The 21,263-nt window shown below is 29.7% G+C and overlaps 1 protein-coding gene across 1 annotated transcript; it reads left to right on the top strand.

Moving 5' to 3' along the window:
* The first annotated feature begins 18,665 nt into the window (after positions 1-18,665).
* Positions 18,666-19,618, top strand: LOC130945483 (protein MAIN-LIKE 1-like). Its single transcript, XM_057874193.1, has 3 exons — positions 18,666-18,994; positions 19,096-19,183; positions 19,262-19,618. Exons 1-3 carry the CDS (start codon positions 18,666-18,668, stop codon positions 19,616-19,618), a joined length of 774 nt encoding a protein of 257 aa, XP_057730176.1.
* Positions 19,619-21,263: the final 1,645 nt, after the last annotated feature.

Genomic DNA, 21,263 nt, shown 5'->3' with positions numbered 1-21,263 from the left:
AATTAACAATTTAGGATTGCTAATTTTTTTTGTGACTTTCATTGTTCTTTTCCCCTTGTTGTGCTGCTGCTGTCGTTGTTATGCTGCTGTTTTGTTATGGCACTGTGATTCTGCGATCATTGATCGGTGTTTTGAATTTGGAATTTCTTATTAGTGACTTGTTAAGCTGCTGTTGTTGTTGTTATGCTACTGTTTTGTTATGGCACTGTGATCATGATCACTGATCAGTGTTTTGAATTTGGAATTTGTGATTAATGACTTGTTAAGCTTCTGCTGTTTTGTTATCGCATTGTTGTTGTTATGCTGCTGTTTTGTAATGGTTGTTGCTGAATGCTCAAAATGAAAATCAAATCAAATGCTGGTTGTTGCTGAATGAGTAGGGTAGCTACCTGCCAATGCCATATATAAATAAACTAATGAATGATGATGATAATAGTGGAAGGAGAGTCAAAGTGCATAGGTAGTTGGTGATATGTTATGCTTTCTTATTCAATGACTACTTGTTATGTTGATACCTCAACTTGGAAACAACACTAGGTTCCATTTATGGCTTCTTCTCCAAGAAGAATCTCTTGCTAAGAGAGCTCTCTTACAACAGATGAACGCAACATTGCCTAAGATTAAACCGAGAAGGTATCTTGCAAGGTTCAGGTTCATGTTCATTTAGCATAATACCACAGAATGATCAACATTTTCTAACTGAACTAGCTCAACATTCTTTTGAAATTGATAATCCTTTGTCTCCTGACATTTCTAAATTAGAATCTGAGGTGTTAACGGTTAAGTGATCATGTTAACCCTCAAAGTCAAAATTTAATATTTAGATATTTCTTTTTACTATTTAACTTTTGAGTTTGTATTTTGATAAGATCATATGAATTGGGTTGTTGATTTTTTGTGTAGCATTTTAAATTTGGAAAATATTTTAGGATGTTTATTTATAATTTATTTATAATTTTTATTCTAAAACGGTTTTTTTGGTTGAACCACTGGTTAGACCAGTTGGACCAGTGAACCAGTGAACCAGTAACTATAGCGGTTTGATGACCGGTCCGGTTTTCAGAACCTTGATTAAATGTGTTCGAGTACTTAGTTTAAATTTCGGTGACATAAATTACATTGGTAAAAGGTTTTTGATTTTAACATACATAATACCATGCAATAAAGTAGCGTACACCAATCGAATCCATAACTCAAAGTTCTTCTAACATCCTACAAACACGTTCGACCTACTTACAACTACATATTGCTATAACTAGAATCTATTTAGGCACTACTTTTACAATCAACTACGTATAGGACTAACATGGCAACTTGTCTCAAGTACTATAAAAATATATAATAAAATAAACAGCAACACCAACCTCAAAGACCTCTACCCCGGCGACATGCCACGTGGCGTTCAGCCTGTTAATGTCCGCATAGTCCGTCATAATGTTCAACTGAGTTGTCGATTTGGTCAAACAAGGATAAAATGGGTAAAAAAAAGGTAAGATAAAGAGTAAATTTTGACTTCTTCTTCAACTGTGAACGAAACCCCTTAAATAGGTGTCATTGAGCACATTTCTGTTACAGAATAAACGAATTGAAAGTACACGTATTTTGTTTACACTATAAATGAAATAGAGGCATTGCAGAACACATGTGCACACGTCATAGGACTGCCCATTTACAACCTTATTTCGTTTACTGTGTAAATGAAATGTGACATGTTACACATTTTCGTAAAAACGCTATAAATTACGAAAATCGGTAATTAATATATTTAATTTATTTATGTTCGGTGTCGGTTACCGGACAGGTCGGGTGGTTACGGGATGGGGTGAGGACGCCTCGCTCGCGGTTATGCTAAACCCGGATTTGCCACGTAGCCGAGCTTCCGTTGTGAAGGCAAATAGGGGGCGCCACCTGCAAAGACACTCCGACGCTCTAGTCAGCTAGTGTGCAGGCGGGGGAAAATGATATGGAAAAGGTGACGTACCTCGGGGGAAGAGCCAATCTTCCCTTTATATACATGTCAGTAGTGGGCCCCTCATGGGGACAGGCCCATATTCTCAAGGACGCTGTCCTGTAGCCGTGTGTGAGCCGTACAGGACACGTGTCCAGGTTGGTTGAAGGGCGCGTAACCGGGTCGGGTGGAGCTTGGGCCGGGTTGACCCGTGGGAACCCTGGGCCCGGCCGCAACAATTTATATAAATAATAAGTCCCATTATTTTATCAATTATTTTAAAATATAAAAAGGATTTTTTTTATCATTGTTATCATATTTATATTTTTTGTGTATTCATTTTGGTTTTTTATATGGTGAATTCTATGATGTAGAAGGAAGATTCTTTCTATACCTATATATTTTTGTTGTCAAGAATAGTGAGTGATAAGTGTCTAGAGAGAGAAGAGTTGAGGACAATGTCTTATCATATTCACGTAAATTTCAGTGTGCTTTGTCCCATAAAACACGTGAAGGAATTATTGATTAAGTATGACAAATGTGATTATGATGATGGGCCTCAGTTCAAATGGTTTTTGTAAAATTCGATCAATTATGGGTCATGTCATATTTATAAAATAGTTATATTTTTGTTTTGCATTAAAATACGTACTAAATATTTATATACTTTAAACCTATTTTAGTTAAATTCATATATGAAACATAAACAAAATGAAAACGCTCCCATTTAATTTTATAAAAAAAAATACAAAAAATTCATCAACTATCAATTAAGGAGTAATGTATAGTCCTTTTTTTCCACTAAATTTTAAATTGTATTTTTGTGAGTTGCTAAACTTACAAAAAAGTTATATGTACTCATTAAAGTAATCCCTCTAAACTCACATAGAATGTACACTCCCTTTTTTATGAATTAATTTCTTTTATTTATACATAAAAAAATAAAGTTAACTCCCAAACATTTATTAATAACTACTTATTTTAATATGTATATATAATTATATATTCATATATAAATATATTTAATTATTTATATATAAATAAATTAATATATTTTTTAAAGTATATATTACTAATTAAAATTTTTATTACTAAGTAATTATTATTCTAATCGTATTTCTACTATATTTCAATAATTATTTCAAAATGTTTATTTAAATTAATACTTTAAATATTAAATGTATATCGCCTAAACCATAAACACTCATTTATAAATATTCAACGCTAAATCACTGCATATTCTAAATCCTAAATTGTACATTCTAAATCCTAATCCATAAATCTTAAACTCTAAATTTAAATCCTAAATTGTAAACCATAAACTTTAAACCCTAAATTTTTAACCTTTATTTTTAAATTCTAATGGTAAACGAAACATTCATAAAATTTAAAACATAAACCATTTTAAATCATGGACCTATTCCTAAATCTTAAATGTCAATCTTTAATCCAAAAACTCAATATTTGTATGTTAGCTTTTGTTTAAAATTTTAATTAGAGATTTTTAGAATGACATAAACATTATCTTATTTTAAAGGTAAAGACCAAATAATTTATTAATATTGTCATTTAACTCTAAATCACCTAACTAAGCAACTTACATAGCAACTATTTTTGTATTGATTAATAAAAAAATAAAAAAAAATTTACAGAAAATATACATTTATCAAGAGGAGGAAAAATTGATTAGGTAATAACTCATTATTTTTGTTTTGTTTTTTAATCAGCAGTAATATCCCCTACAACATAATCGATAAACCAACTTACATTCGTCCTTAATTAATAATTGATGAATTTTTTGTTTTTTTTTCTATAAAATTAAATGGGAACGTTTTCATTTTGCTTATGTTTCGTATATGAATTTAGTTAAAATGAGTCTAAGCATATGAATACTTAGTATGCATTTTAATGCAAAACAAAAATATAATCATTTTGTGAATATAATATAACCCAAAATGAATAGTATTTTACAAAAAAAATCATTTAAACTGAAGCCCATCATCATAATCACATTTGTCATATTTAATCAATAAATCTCTTTACGTGTTTCAGGGGACAAAATACACTGAAACTTACTTGAACATTATAAAATATTGTCCTCAACTCTTCTCTCTCTAGACACTTGTCACTCGCTATTCTTGACAACAAAAATATATAGGTATCATAGAATTCATCTTCTTATATTTTATTATTAATTTAATTTTTATATATTTTATTTTTTTTCATATTGTTTATTATGCATATTCTTATTAATAAATTCATAATTCATGATTGCTTGTTTAAATAATTGTTAGTAGTAGTGGTTAGATTTCTGAAACTTTTGAAGATTATAATTAGAATTAGTAGAAATTAAATTTACTAAAATAAATAACAATATTTTTGTTCTTGCATTTCTTCTTTTAAAATCGTGATAAAAAAAACTTTTGAGATTATGTTTCACGTTCATTATTATTATTATTATTATTATTATTATTATTATTATTATATCAAACTATTTTATATATGTGATAAATTTATCTTTGAATAATTTGGTTTTGTTTATTTACAAATTAGTTTTTTTTATCAAAGGGGAGATATAAAATATCTAAAATTTTTATGTTTATTATTTATTATTTTACTATTTATAAAATATATTTAGTTAATTTAGTAAGTAATTTTTAATTTCACTCTTTTTTAATTTACTTCAATCATCTTCCTCTTTCAACCCCTTTACCATCTCTTCGTCACTGCGGATCCTGACCTCCCGATTCGGAGCTTTTCTCTTGTGCTTTCCCTCTTTGACAGTGGTCCGTGCATTTCTCTTCCAATCCCTGGCCAGTCTTCTTCAATGCTTGTTGTTCTTATTCCAAATTTTGTTTTTCTAAAATCCTAATTATTTATTTTTGTTTCTAGATTAAATTTGATTACTTGTTTTTCTTTAATCCGTTGAAATCTTCTATTATGATTTAGATTATTATAATGTTCTGTTTTTCAGTAAGAGACAAAATCTTCGATTTGTTCTCCAATCTTTATATGAATTCTAACTATCTCATAAGGGTGAATGGCGATGCATGCAGATAGAGAAGATCCAAACAGCCAAACAAGTATGGTGCTGAACATTAGTAGAAAATCTGTCACTTTCATCAATTTTAGCTTTGCTTCATATTCAATTTGGTTTTCTCATCAGAAATTTGTTTTGGTTTTATGTTTCATATGTTCCTTTTTTTAGAAAAAAAAAACAACGGCCATAAATGAGTTGAAAAACAGAAGGAATAATTGGTTCAAGAACAAGATCACTGAATTTTTCTTTCTCCATCCTTTGAAAGCAACTTTTACGTTACAACTATTCATATATGAAAAATAGTTTAGACAAAAATTTTGTTCTCATAAAATCAGCATTAGAACACCTCCTGGAACATAGGCTTAACTTGATTTGTTCAATGTTTGGATTATGTTATTATGGTTAATATTTTCCTTTAGTTTTTAAAATACGTTTCTCGACACCATCAATCTTTGTAATTATATTTGTTAACTTGATATTTAGGTTTGTTTTCTTTGCTGCATTTTAGATTTCATTCAAGTATGATCTATCTTTTTATTCAATGTATTTTACATTAAATTGTGAAGATTTTAATGTCAGTTGAATTTTCATATTATGCCATCTGTAATTTTTTTTAATTCTTTCTCAGATATTTTTCATGTTCTAATTCAATTTTATTACCTTTTCATTTATATCTAAGCCACATTTCATAAGTTTCCATAATCTCTAAAATATGTTGTATAGTAATTTTGTAAAGTATTTTTTTTGGACTTTAAATTTGAGAAATCCAGCATTATTATAGACAGGATAGGGTAATAAGTTGCATTGCCTGTGATATTTAATTCTGTTGGTAGCTTCATGTCTGTTTGGATTTCAAAAGTAACCAATTAAAAAGTGGTGGTCCTTTTTACTCATATTCGCCATATTTGGTGTTGTTAAAAATCATTAGTTAGTGAGGGATGAAGCTTTTGGTAACAGTTTATAATGTTCATTAATATGTTAATTTTTTTTTGGTATACTTAGTTACTTGTTTCGTTGCTTAAAAGTCTCAGTCTTAACCTGTAATGATACTACCATTATGTGCTAACAGGAGGTTTGTAGCAACTCAAGAATATTGGCACAACGAAAAAAAACGAATTTTTAGATTTTGCCTTTTTAATGAGCAGGTAACCAAATATATTAATGCAGTATTATATCATGCATGTTAACCCATTAAAGAGGTGGGTTAAATTTTTAACTTCGAATGCCTTGTTTTTAGTGTATATTCAGTTAGTGGTCTTTTCCACTTTCCTTCTCTTGCTACTTTCTTTTTCGTGTTAGATAACTTTGATTAGCTAACTCTGTGTACTTGATCTTTTTAATCTGAAATCTGTGTAGACTACAACAACTCTAATAGACTTGCGAGATGCTTATAAAGATTAATTTTGATAAATTAACAATGTACATTCAAAATAAACAAATACAATGTTTACTAATCATACATATAATGATAGTGACTTTAAAAATCCAGCATTTATTCATACGGAAAAACATAAATGGATACTGAACTTACATGACTCTTGTTTAAAAATTCTCTTTGCTAAATGATTATGTAATATTATGTGATGTATTTTTACTATGCTTTGTTAGACATAAATTAACTTTAGGAATAAAATCGAATATAGGGTGAGAGAGCTCTTTCCCTAAGTTTTGTTTCAACTCATGGAGAAGAATTAGGGTCAACGTTCTATGTCATTGATGAGCTCGATAATTGCTTGGTGCTAGAGTTGAAAAGAAACAATGATCAGCTACTTATAACTGACACCTCATTTGAACAAATTAATTAGATCTTTTTGTTTTATCAATAGAGGGGCATGTATGCAATTTAGATATGTCAGTTTCAGAATCTTTTTTATTTCACTGTAGAATCACATGAACCAGCCTATCCATAGTCATCTTGATCCTGACTCATGTGACTGACCTAATGGACCCAAAAACCCTTGATAACATATACAGAGTGTTCCACTTAAAGTATGCCAGGAATGGTGAGCCCTCATCACCTGATGTGATAGTTCTGTCTAGGACTGAACCATCTGATGATGAGTTCTCATCAGACAGTAATGAAAATGATGATGAAGATGAGACACTGGAAGGGGATGATCCTCATAATTTCATAGATTTGTGTAGTGCAAGCAATTCATCAATGGAGGTCAGCGAATAAAATAATGAAACAAGCGAATTTTCTGACAACAGGTAATGCTAAATGTAACTTTTTTTTCTTATGTTTTGCGTTTTAATATCATGGTATAGATCGATATCTTTTAATGTGGTGACTAACAAGTTTAAAATATCTTGAATTAGATACACTCCAGATGCTTATTATGAGAAGACCATCACAAATTCGGATTTGAGTCAATTTAGACTGGCAAGTTGATCTCAAAATAGTTATTTCTTTTTCTTTTTTTTTTACAAAATTATTAAATATTCATTCTATATCTGTTATTCATTATATATGAAAATACTCTCTTTACCCTAATTATGGATCATTCATTGCAGTATTTGTCCTGAAAATTTACTGCATATCTTAAACTCTCTGGAGATGGTTTGATTTGGAAGATCACTGGTCCAACTTCTAACGTAGGCAAGAATGTATTCTTTTTTCACTTACTGAAAAGTGGAGGAAGAGATGGAGAATGGAAGTTTGGAGTTGAATGAAAAGAATGTTGTAGAGTATACAATTTAAAAAAAGGGGACAAGATTATCTTGAAGCTCAACTCCCTACCTAACCGCTAGATAGAGTTGTTGATTGAACGATCTTAGACCTTATAAAAAAAAGATATTCTATGTATTACTCTGTGTGATACATATTTTGAACTATATGTTGAACTGTCTTTGGACATATTTTGTTTTCTTATTTATGGGCAAGTAATTATTTAGGTGATTTGAAACTTTCTATGTTATTTTTGGATATGTATTACGTTTTAGAACCTAAGTTTTTTATGTTCTAAAATTTAAAATATGTATAGTATGTGAACTTGTTACTTAATCTATGTAATTTTTTGCTATATAGTATGAATAGTTGTTGTAAATGAATATGAAATATTTGACTATATTTTTTCTTCTCTTGTATTAACAATTAAATTAGTATGGTCATTTTTTTTAAGTATAATATTAATATTAGATATGAGAGTTTTGTTCAAAATATGTTAGGTATATTGAATAATTTCATTTTTCATAAGGTTAACAAAACTTTAGTATGGACGGATCTTCACACTAGTTAGATAGATTTAGGGATGGCACTCGGACATAGCAGGTAAAGGTGATAATAAGTACGGTAGAGTAAATTGTGGATTCAATTTTAATTTTATTTGTAAGTAGAGATTTTTATATAAATTCATCCTACTTTATTTACAGGTTAAAAATATTTTAGTTTTAACTCTATTCGTTTTTAATCTGTGTGGGTTATAAAAAATGTAATATTATTATATAACTTGATGATAATTTAAAATAGAATTAATTTGTATATAAAAAATATATTAAATTATCAATTAATAATCATTTTTTAGTAGCTAACCATTTTTTGTATTTAGTGAGAATTTTTTTATTTAACATTCATTTGAAACATATTTTTATATAAGTATATACATATATAGAGTGTCGATTGATCGGGTAGGGTTGAGACTTAACCCGCATCCTATCTGACCTACATGAAAATTTTACTCGCACCCTACCCTACCTGATGCGGATCGGGTTGGCATATGGGTGGGGGATGCCTCCCGCTTTTCGTCCCGTCGCCAGATTTATTTTTCATTTCCATTTTCGATTTCTGTCGTGGGCTAATATTGTCTTTCATTCTTATTTTCCATAGGCTCCATTCTCTGCGAGAACCTCATTCTCTATGGAAACTCTATCTTCCGTCTCTCTATATTAATAATTTATATAAAAATTCTAATAAAAAAATTATAAAATATTATCACAATATATAAATAGAGTATTGTCTAAGATTACAAGTTCAAAAATATAAAATAACGCATTATATTTATGGAGAGAAGAGACTGAAAATATGAAATGACATAGTGTTAGTATTTTGGAGAAAAAAAAAGACATATTTTAAATTAAGGTTAAGTTTTTCAATATATATATATATATATATATATATATATATATAATGAAATGACTTAAAAATTTATATTAGAAATAAATTATTAAAATTATTTAAATAAATTTAATAATTCAAAAATTAATGGAGACGAAACAAAGACTTTTATTCGAGTCTTTGCACTTATTTCGAAGAATTTAATCCCTCATTTTTATCTTTGCAAAAAAAATTTCTATTTTCGAGTCTTATTTGAAGGTCTTCATGAAAATTCTCACGTTCCAAGAAATTTTGCAATTTCTAGATGGATTAACGGGATTTATGTTATTTTTATGATATTTTTTCCTATAATTTATAACAAACCATTTTAAAAAATCTTTTAGTTTGTGTTATTAAGTACTTACTTAGTAATATATTTTTATTTTAATTTTTTTCAAAAATATATTGATATAAGTCTGGGCCTATTGCGGGCGAGTATAGTAACTTGTGATAAAAAACATAAGGTTCATAACAGGACATAGGATTCAAAGGTCCAAAGGGCCTTGCAACATTTGCATTCAATCTGAAAATTTGTTTGGCAAGAGAATTGAGAATATAAATTGCCAATTGCCAATTCTGATTATATGACTGTAAAGAGAAGAAAAGAGAATTGGAAAACAAGCTTCAATAAGATTAAATTGGGAAAGTTTTTTTTGTGTGTTTAGCTCATACAATTATACAAATATTTATAATTACAAGCAGTTATTTTTAATTATTTCTTGTTATTTTAAGAAACTGGTAGCTCTATATCCTAATACTCTCTCCCTCCAAATTCAGGATGGTTTGTTTGTCGATTTGAGTTTATCTTTAAATTTGTCAAAAGAAAGATTTAGTTAAACTAATTAATCTAATTCGCACAAACCATCCAAATCAAAACTATTATATACGTTATGTTTTTATTTATAAAGATAGAATACTGAAATATAAATAAAAAAATATAAAATTGTATTTAGCTGGTGAGATATTGACGGAGAAACGTCTTAAAAATTAGGCTGTGTTTAGTTCTGCGAATAAGATAAAACAAGATATTAAAAATAAAACACATAGAATAAAGACATAAAATTAATGTTTTTGTATTTTGTTTAGTAATAAATTAGAACAATTTATGAAAGTTAAATTTATTAATTTTATTCTCTTTTTTTTTTAAATTTGAGGAAAAAATATAATAATAAAAAATATAATTATAAAAAATTAATAAGAATAATAAAAAAATAAAAAATAAGTTGTATCTTTTATTAATGTCTTTGTCTTTTTCCTGTGAATATGGATACAAAATACAATAATTTGGTATTTTTGTACACAATATCTTTATCCATGTCTTATCTGCCAAACAGAATTTTTGTGTTTCTGTGTTACTATTTCAGTGTCCTATGCTTGTAAACAAAGACAAGCTTAATATATTTTATATTCTTTTTTATAGGAATGACATAGAGACATTAACTAGAGACATAATTTATTTTTTTTATTATCACTATCAAATTTTTGTAGTTATATTTTTTATTTTTTTATTTTTTATTCTAAATTTTGGGTGAAGACAAAAATAAGGTAAAAATAAACTTTTTATTATGTGTTTTATCTTATATTCAATTCACCACAAAACAAAATACAAAAATATTAACTTTTGTGTCAATATTTTTTATGTTCTATTCCCAGTGTATGTTTTTATCATATTTTCAAAACCAAATGCATTGATAAAAAATTTTATTAACACCCTTGTAATAACTTCTTTCTCTTTTCTAGAAAATTGTAAATATGTTTAATTTGCTATATATTTTTATATTATTCATATATTATTTTTTAATAAATATTTTATATTTAAAATTAGATTTATTTATTTATTTTAACTAATCTATAATTTTATTTTTATTATTATACTATTATTATTTTTTAAGATACTATTAAGACTTATTATATTATTATTAATTATTTAAAATTTAAATTGAGACTTATTATGTATATTTTTTTTTATTTACAAAACCTCAAATTCAATCCAATCCAAATCGCTTAAAATTATATCGGATTGAATTTAATTTTTTAAAAAAAATATCCACTCCAAATGACACTATAAATAAAATTAATATTCAGATCATATAAATTTTTTACTCAAAACTAATTCAAATTACACTGCAAACCCCTACTCTTCCCCAGTTACTAAACACCACTAATTTTTCAGATTTGGATTATATAGTAATATTCAATATACTTATATTTCCTTATAGAAACGTAACATGCATTAGCTTCCCTTTTAGAGAGATTAAATGGTAAGTTGGTAACTAATACATCATAATATTCTCAAATGGAGCTTAAACTTTGCCAAACTTAATATTGACTTTATTCACTTTTGACTCTAAGTTATAACTGGTTGCATAAGTGCAAATTAAGAACTTAATTTTGTCCACAATTTATAACAAGCTCAATGTATTTTTGGCTTTTTGTTAATGTCACTTTCATTTATATTAATCATTTTGTTTGAGCTGACAATGGAATATTATTCACTCTTGTTTTATGCATACCCATTAGACTCTGTACTTCAACCCAACCCCAAATTAATATCATTTAATTAATTAATTAATTCAATACATAGCTTTAATTAATTTCAGTCTGTACAAAAAAATATATATGCATATATAGTAACACTTGCATCAAATCCGTTGCCATTTTTTATTAATGGCTTTAATTTCTCTACTCGTCAATGCCGTTGAGACCAGCTGATTAAATTTAATTAATTATTAATTATGGTTGAAGAAAAATGTTCCATCCACATTGATGAAGATTCGATTTAAGGGTCTTTGCATGAAACCAAAACTCTATTAATTAGTACTTTACAAACAGATCGATCTCATCATAGATTTATTAATCTTTTGTGGTAGTTGTTAATGACAAGCTAAATGTATCATCAAAAATAAAATAAAATCCAAAAGAAAGAAAGAAAGAACTAAATATATATCACGTGGTGTAGAATTTAATTTTATAGAAAATGAGAAATTTGTTATCAGTGGATGTGCTTATATATGTGTTATAAAATCCATATTATTCATTTTATCTTCTACCCTTTTGTGGACAGAGAGAAAGCTTAGCATCCGTGTAGGGTTTTTTTTTTTCATTTAAAATTACTTTAAAATTAATTTGAAAATATTATTATGATAATTACACATATTGTATTGAGAGTTTAAAATTAATTTGAATCATCGTTGATATACAAGTTCTTTTTTCATTTTAAAATAAAAATTCTAAATTTCTAATATGACTCGCTGTATTATTTAAAAAAAAAATAACAAATACTCTAAAAGCATTTTGCTAAAAATTTTAAAAAGTATGTTTTTTTTTAATATACAAACTACTAAATTGAAAAAAAAAACTTCTGGATAATATGTATTTAAAGTTTAGAAAGCCAAGTTTTTTATAATCAACTTCAATTAATTTTTGTTTTTCTTAAAATAATTATTTTTTACTCAACTTCTCCTATATTCATATTTATCAATATTTTGACTTTAATTCCAACAGATATTACACATTTCTTTTATCACTGATTTTGGATATTTTATTTCATTTTCAAATGTATTTTTGGTGGAATTAATTAAAAATGTGGGTCTAGTATGTGATTTTTTATATTAAGTTGAAAATAAATATATAAAATTTCGACTAACGGAAAAATAATTAAGTTAGATTGTTATCATATTAAGATGAAATCAAACCAAAATCCAGCTTGTTACATGAAAGAACTATATTGTAAAATTAGAGTATTTAATTCATGGTACAAACTAACTTGGCATAATTTCTTTTTTTTGGATGGTTTTTTATGGTATTTTTCAGTTCGGTAGACTAATGACTAATTTGTCACGGATCGAACCTCTATTTAAAAGTTTGTCTCTTTTAACTCGATAAGATAATGACTAATTTGTCGTAGATTGACAGGGTTGTCAAACGGGCTAGCCCAATCCATTTAGGCTCGGCCCGTAAAACCCGTGGATTAAATGGGCTTGCCCGTTTAAGCTCGTTTTATTCACGGGTCAGAATTTTCTAACTCGGACCGTTTATGGTCAGCTCGATAAGTTAAATGGGCCAGCCCGTTTATCATTTAATTTAATTTTTTAAAAAATACCATTTTTAGGTAAAAAAAACTTTAAAAATAATATTTTTTTAGTTGATGGGTCGAATTTTTAGATCGGATCGGATCGAGAGAAATATCGACTGAAAGTACTATTTTTTTTTTAAATTTAAAAAATAAACGGGCCACCCGTTTAATCCGTCATTTTTTTCGAGTTAATCGGACTCAGCCCGTTTAGCCCGAAATTTAAATAGGTTTAATTTTAAAGGCAAAATCTGTCCATTTAAATGGGTAAACGGATTGGTATGATAAATTTAGCCTATTTTAATAGTGTTATAAATCAAAAATTTATCTAAAAATTTGTTATTAACCAATAAATTACTACATGTAAAAGACAAAGTTCGAAATCTGAAGGCATAATTTCATTATAAATATGATTTAGCCACCAATTGGTTATTGGAAGGAGGTCCAATAGAAGCAGTGGGTTGAAGTAACTCCAAATGGGAAAAACCCAAACACCCCAAAGTAACATGCATAAAACAACATTACTAGCCACATATACATATATATATGTTTTCCCCTTGGCAACATTAACTGGTAACACTATGCTCTAGTTAGATTAAAGGCTGTACATACCTTTTCTTTTCATAAAAAATAAATACATAATTAGATATTTAGATTAAAGGTTGTAAATAGTTTTTTAAGAAAAATAAAAATGATTCAAGACAAGACACATAGAGATCCGTTGTCACATTCAGCCAGAAGGCAAACAGCGTGCGCACAAGTTAAGGGCTGCCAATCTTCAATTGGATTTTTTTTTTTAATATGAGTTTAATATGTTACTTTTTGATATATTTTTATAAATAAAAGTACCAAAATTTATTTTATTATGAGTATATATAAAGATAATGTGGTAAAATTGGGAATATACAGCATTCTTGTTTATTTATTTATTTTTTGGCATACAATCTCGCATGATTATATATTTTGTTTAACATGTTGAGAGTAATATCCAAAATTAAATCAGTTTCCAACAAATTTTTAGTCAGACATTTTAGTTTTCAATAACTTTTAATTATTAAATTAATTTTTAAATTTTTATTCTGTTAAACAAATATATCTCTACATTATATTATTCGTCTATACAAAAGAACTAATTTAAAAAAATTTAAAAATTTTTATGAATTATATTATGTCTTTATTAAATAACAATAGAAATTAAATTGTCTAAACTTTTATTAAAATTTGACATAAGAATTATTTTGTTTAATAAAATAAAAACTTAAAACTTAATTAAAAAGTAAAATTATCAATAATTATTATAAATAGCACATCTCCTAAGAATATAAGCTTTAGAATATTTATAAATGAAAACATTTCTTACCTGGAGTTAATTTTTGGGCTACTCAATTTCACTTTATTTGATTTGACTAATGGAAAAAATGAAAGTTTTTGGGATTAATAATAAGAAGGAGGAGGAATTAAAATTTGGTTGCTAAAGTTTGAACCAAACACAATGTTCATTATCCCATTTTCCCAAGCATACATTGGCCCCAATGTCCCCATTACCCAATTGGCTTTGGTTGTTTGGATTTTGTTATGGATTTCGATAAAGACATTGCTTAAGCCAAGACAAGCGACTTTTGCCAACTCACTATTCCCTTCTAATCTCCATTATATTTCTATCTTTCTTTCTTTCTTTTTTTAGTTTAAACTTGTTATAAATTTAGGGTTCCTTTGAATAGGTTCACAAGTTATTTTTTTAATTTTTAATTTGTAAAAAAATATAATATTAATATTTAATATAATTTTTAAAATTAAATTATAATTTTTTTTAAAATTATTTTAATATTTATAAAAAAGTTTAAAAAAATAACTTCTTTTATAATAAAAATTTTTTTATTACTCTTTTCTTAGATTAAGTATTTTTAGAACTAAAAAAACTAAATATAAAAAGTTTTTATTACTTTTTTCTTATAAGTTATTTTTAATATAAGTATTTATTATTTAAAATATTTTTTTAAAATGAGGTTAATTAAGCTGTTTATTTAAACTGGGTTTAGTATCTTAACCAACTTAGGTTTAGTATCTTAATACAACTTATATTTTTTATTTTATTCATCAAAATTACGATGCTATCACTATTATTTATCCAATCAATTAACTATAAAATACAAATAGCTTTTATTTTTTTGGCATAAGACAATAAAATTGCACAAATAAAAAAAATCATTTAGCTAGAACCTTAAATACAAATCAGCAGCAAAGAATACAACCTATGTTCCGAATTCTCCAAAATCTTCTTTGTATGGTTGATACAAATAAAGAGAATGAAATAATTTTTAAAGAGAAAAATATATGATTTAGTGAACTTTTGGCTAAAAATAAATTATTTTATTATTTATAAATTTTAAGAGAGATGAGAATAAAAAAAAATAGTCTTGATTTATATAATTTAATACTGAGTATTGTATTTTTTTATTTGTAATTTAGTCTCACTTTTAATAATAAATACAAATAAAAAATTTATTGCATGTATATTTATATTTTTTAAATTATATTGTGAAATGATAAATTAAATTTTTTTATTTATGATATTATTTAAATAGTATATACCATTAATTATTTGTTTTGTAATTATTTTTTAGATAAAGATTAGTAAAACTATTTGTTTTCATACTCAACCTAAACCGCTGCTCTCTCTAGCGGTTTACACACGTGTTCCAATGCACATAAACCGCTCCTATCAGATTTATGACCAATCATAATCATGCAGAAACCGCGGTAGGTAACAGCAGTTTCCATGCTGCCACAACTCAACATAATTCGCGTTTGCATCTTCATTTTAGAAACAATGTATTTGCATAATTTTAAAAGTGAAACAATTTATTTAGGTGAATTGCCCTATTTTTTAGAATAGAAAATGATAATATTTATAATTAAAATTTATAAACAATATAATTAAATTAGATTTGTATTTATAATTAAAATATAAAAATATAGTATTAACTAATTTTTAATATTTATGAAAAAACTTAATTACTCAGTTGTAAAAAAAGTATTATTTTATAATTAATTATTTATTAAAAATATATGAAATAATAAATATAATTATATATAAATATATAGTGATTAATTTCTGACAATTATAGAAACATTTTTTGTTGTCGATAACGATCTTCTTCTTCAGTTTAGATTAAATTCTAAACTTAAGCACAATAATTTTTTTACCTCTTAATTAAATGTCATTCTTAACATAGATTATCCTTAAAGTATAAATTTTGGTTGTTTACGATATTTTTTAATTTGATTAATTAAGAATTAATTTATTGTGAATTTAAATTTTATTTAAAAAATATATAAGACAGAATTTAAAATTCTAATATTTAATTAAATAGATGAATGAGCTGATTATTAAGCTAATCTAAATTGGTTTTAAAGTATAAATGAACAAGAAAGTATGTAATAAATTTTAGGATTGAATAAAGAAAAAAAATCCAAAACGACCTTGAAAATTATTTTGAAAAATAACGAAATTTTTTTACAAAAAAAATTCAACCTAATTCTTAAATTTTATTTTTATAAGACTAATCGATTTTTGTGTAAAAAAAATTAATATTATTTTTTTTACACAAAAATTAATTAATTTCAAAAGAAAATTAAGAGCTAGATTAGATTTTTTTTAGAATTTTATTGTCTTTCTAAAATAATTGTGAATCGGATGAAGTATTTATTCTTAAATAAATAATGTTTGATTAGGGCTGACGATAGAAGAAAAAGTGGAGTGTGTTGGAAAGAATGTGAAGGCGCAGGGGAGAGTGAGGGTAAACAATCATTTAATCTGTAATGGACCCAATCTCAGTGCACGTGGGAAGTGGCAATCTACCTTCTAAAGTGTGGAAAAAAACAAAAGCTGTATAGTAGAATCGGTATACTAATTAATGTTTAATTTTTTCTTTAATTACACATTAAATTGCGAGTGGCATATTTAATTAATGAAGAATCAAGAATTAGTTGTTGTGTCGTGGAGACACTCAGAGAAGATACGGCAGATGTTGTGGCCTTTTGTGATTCGTTAAGCTGCCACCCATTGGACTATTATAATTCATTCATTATTGTCGACTTCATTCGTTTGTTTTAATGAGTTGATATTTAAAATTTGTTTTATATATAATAATTTACTAGCCAATATAAAATTACAAATTCTTAAATAAAATTTAAATTTGTGACCAATTAATATTTGACGAACTAAAACATATCATCTAATTAAATAAAAATATATAAATAGTTGGATTTTATATTTTCTATTGTGAAAATTTGGCTTTTTTATTAAAATAAATAAGTAAAAAACTTTAATTTCCTAATTACACATGGATGAAAATAATTTTAAGAGTACACATTTTTAATTCATGCACGTCACTCACGAAATGGATTTGCATGCCAATACAAGAGAGCTGCCCACGAACTGGATGAAGATGGACTGATAAATCTGATTGAAAGTCCAACTCCCCCATAGCAGCAACGAATTGGATCATCTCCTTGGCAACGGCAGTGAAATGGTCATTCCAGTAGAGGCGGCCACGAAATGAGCCAAGGCGGGCCCGGCACACGCGAAATGGACGACCTCAGTTGCGGCGTCCACGAAATGCCCACCACAATGGCGGCAGCCACGAAATGCATGGCTGCAACTTCCAGAGCGTCAGTCCCCGTACATGCATGCATTGGGTGCTTGTGGTGGCAAGATTGGGGTTGATGAATTGATGTGTTTATTTAAAGGGGGTAGGGGACCAAGTGCTTCATGCAGTGGATAATATTGGAAGAGAGGGTTTGTTAATGTAAACCGTGGAAGAGAGTCGGAGAAAAAACTAAATTTTTGCTAAGATTTTTGTTTTGTGGCTTGAATATAAATGTGTAACATAGGGATGGTAGTGGTATGAACGTGGAAGAAAATCTTAATCGGTTAGACGAAGTGCATATTGCCGCGCATTTGATTCATAAGGTAAGTGTCATGTGTGGTTAATATTGTTATTAGTCTCTATCATTATTTAACATTTGGTAGTGTAAACTTAAGTGTGGTATTCCGGTTTCGATGTTGCAGCCCGCACGTGTTCTGACGCCGCATGGCACACTTGTTGATGTTTTCATGTCGGATCTGGTGGATCCAAGCATGGATCTCAGGCAGCAGAGACTTGAACCATATTTACGACGAGCAGGATTCTATTATGCATCCTTAATAAAGCGTTTTGAGTATGACAATCCGCTGATAAGTGCATTTGTTGAACGATGGCGATCCGAGCCGCACACGTTTCATCTCCCGTTGGGTGAGTGTACCATAACACTAGAGGATATGGCTATGCAGTTAGGGTTACCCATTGATGGCGAGCCTGTTAGTGGAACTCTAAGGTCATAGAACAAGTTTCACCAGAGAGATATATGGCAATGGTGCGAAGAGCTACTTGGTGATGTACCAACTGGACATGTAGGGACAACTAAGTATAACATACGGCTGAAGTAGATCAAAAGTCATTTTCAACAGATGTCGCTTGATGCAATGGATGATGTCATGATCCAGTATGCCCGTTATTACATTTTATATTTGTTGGGCGGCGTGTTGCTACCGAACAAGGCCAACAACACAGTCCATGTTCTCTACCTACCTTTGCTTGCCGATTTTGATGCCATCAGCACTTATAGTTGGGGGAGCACATGTCTTTGTTGGCTATATCGAGCCATGTGCTTGACAACAGATTACACCGTCGAAGGTATGGCTGGCTGCCATACGTTGTTAATGTCATGGATTTATTACAAGCTATCGTTCTGGGCACCAGATGTTACGACGCCGCATACCTTTCCGTTAGCTACAAGGTGTGGCAACTTTTTGGCATATCCTACTAAATTTCGTTACATTATACATTTCGTTCGTTGTTTACTATACAGTTTATTTACACGTTTTGGGGTTGCATCAGGTGGGCAGGAAAGAAGGGACACAATGACTATGCTGAGCAAGGCCTTCTTAGAAATCGTCTAAGGTTGGACAATTTGCAGGTGGACGAGGTACGGTTTATGGTCTTTTGATAATCAGCTATGGAGATGCCTTAAGTATGTGTTTACGTTATATTCTGCTTTTTGCAGTTTAATTGGATGCCGCACATGGATCCTCATATTCTGTCAAGAGTTTTCGCTGAATTTCTCGGCCATTCTCATGGAGACTTCTACCACCCGGTTGTACCTCTAATATTATTCCGGTGGATTGAGATTCTCAATATCAACAGGGTATTGCGTCAATTTGGGGGAAGACAAGGACCACCAAGCCTTTCGCTGAATATGAACACATTCCATCGACAGTCAGCCCGAAATGATGATGGGTGGTGGCCCATCCGCCTGTTAACTTGGTTTAAGATATGGGTTAGCCGTCAAACTGAGGCATATCGCCTGCACATTAATCGGGCCAACACCTTGCGTCCCGGTCAGGATTACTATAGATGGTAATGTGACAGGACCCGGAGGTTTCTCTCCGCCCCGGAAGCATTGCATGATCCGCGAACCGATGACATTCCTCCTGGTGTACCGACAGAGTATGGAAGAGCACCGGTGGTAAGGTTACCTGATGTTCCATAAGACCATAGGCGCCGATGAGCGCGTCGAGGAATACATCAAGGAGTTTTTGGGATGGGGTTCGAAGAGGGAGAGTTTCCCAAACAGGATCGGCCACAAGATGAAACAGAGGTCGGACCACATGATCCACAACACCAAGTTCCTCTCCACGAAGATTTCTACTACCCTCAACCTTACATGGCCGGGGACCAACCTCAGCCAAGTTCGATGCAGCAATTCATGCCACATCAGAGTAGCTACGAGGTTGGTGGATCCTCTCAAGGCGGTGGTACACAGGATCTGATTGATTCCATGGATAGATTTGGATGGACAAACTTTTCTTCCTTTTTTGATGGCTTGGACCATTTCATCCCTCAGCGGCCGTCACCGCATACACCCACGGAGCTTGGTCTAGCCCTTTCATGTTTAAAGACCGACCCACAACCCCTAATTGCAAGGAGGAGATCCGCATCTATCACCGACACCGCAGTGTCATCTCTACGTCCAGCTTACGATATCTCCTTCATGCAGGGGCGACGTCTTTCTTTCGTAGGGGCTGATCCTTCTGTGAAGGATGACCACACAGGTCGCCCTCGGCGTGACATTAGAGCACCTTCATGCGGTACAGGTGGGAGATTGGGTTATGACCACCATTACTGGAGTCTAGGTAGTATTTAGGGTCATGTACTTTTTATTCCAAGTGATGTTGCATGTAACTTAAGTGCGGTATGTTTGAGGTCCTCACTGTTTTATTAACTTGTTGAAGTTTGTTGTACCCACATTTCGGTAATAAAGGTTACTTATTCAAGTCTCGTCCTAATTAATATTGAAAACATGCTTCATTAAATCACTATTGTAAACTTATGTAAATTCAACCACAACAATAAGCATGCTTAATTACTATCATAAAACATACAACGTGACTTAATTGAAAAGACATAACTCGAAACATGCAATACTAAGTATAGGAAACATGCAATAATAAGTAGAAAACACATGCGGGCAGTTTCGTCGTGTATGACCCGGTTGCCTACAAAGTCCGCAACGCTTTCCAGGTCCTGGCTCTATCTCGTCCATCTCATTCCTGATCCTGGTCGACAACGGACGTCCTTCCATTGTTCGGCAGAGATGGGGGTTTGGAACGACGCGTTCACCCTCGTACGGTGGCCACAACTCGTCCGACATTGGAGAAAATTCCATCTGGTAAACCCGAAACATGCTCTCAACCCGAGAAACAGCCGCGACATAACGAGACCAATGCATGTGCATATGCAGCCAACGCATGAGCACATGGATAATGCAACACCTGAAAGTATCCACAGTCACATCTGCCATGTTCTCGGTGAACCCTGAACCGCAACTGATACCTGATGGCTGCTATCTCGTCTACTGTAAAGATAGACCGCTCCATCATAAGACGTGACAAGCATCTGCGAGATTCCATCTCTATTTGCCAATATAGCTTTTTGCAGAAATTATGAGAAAACATGACTACACGCGATCTGCGACTATACCTCTCTACCCTTCTTGACAAGCAATG

Source organism: Arachis stenosperma, chromosome 8 (assembly GCF_014773155.1).
Source record: "Arachis stenosperma cultivar V10309 chromosome 8, arast.V10309.gnm1.PFL2, whole genome shotgun sequence".
Classification (NCBI taxonomy): Eukaryota; Viridiplantae; Streptophyta; class Magnoliopsida; order Fabales; family Fabaceae; genus Arachis; species Arachis stenosperma.
This window is presented reverse-complemented; position numbering and strand designations above follow the sequence as displayed.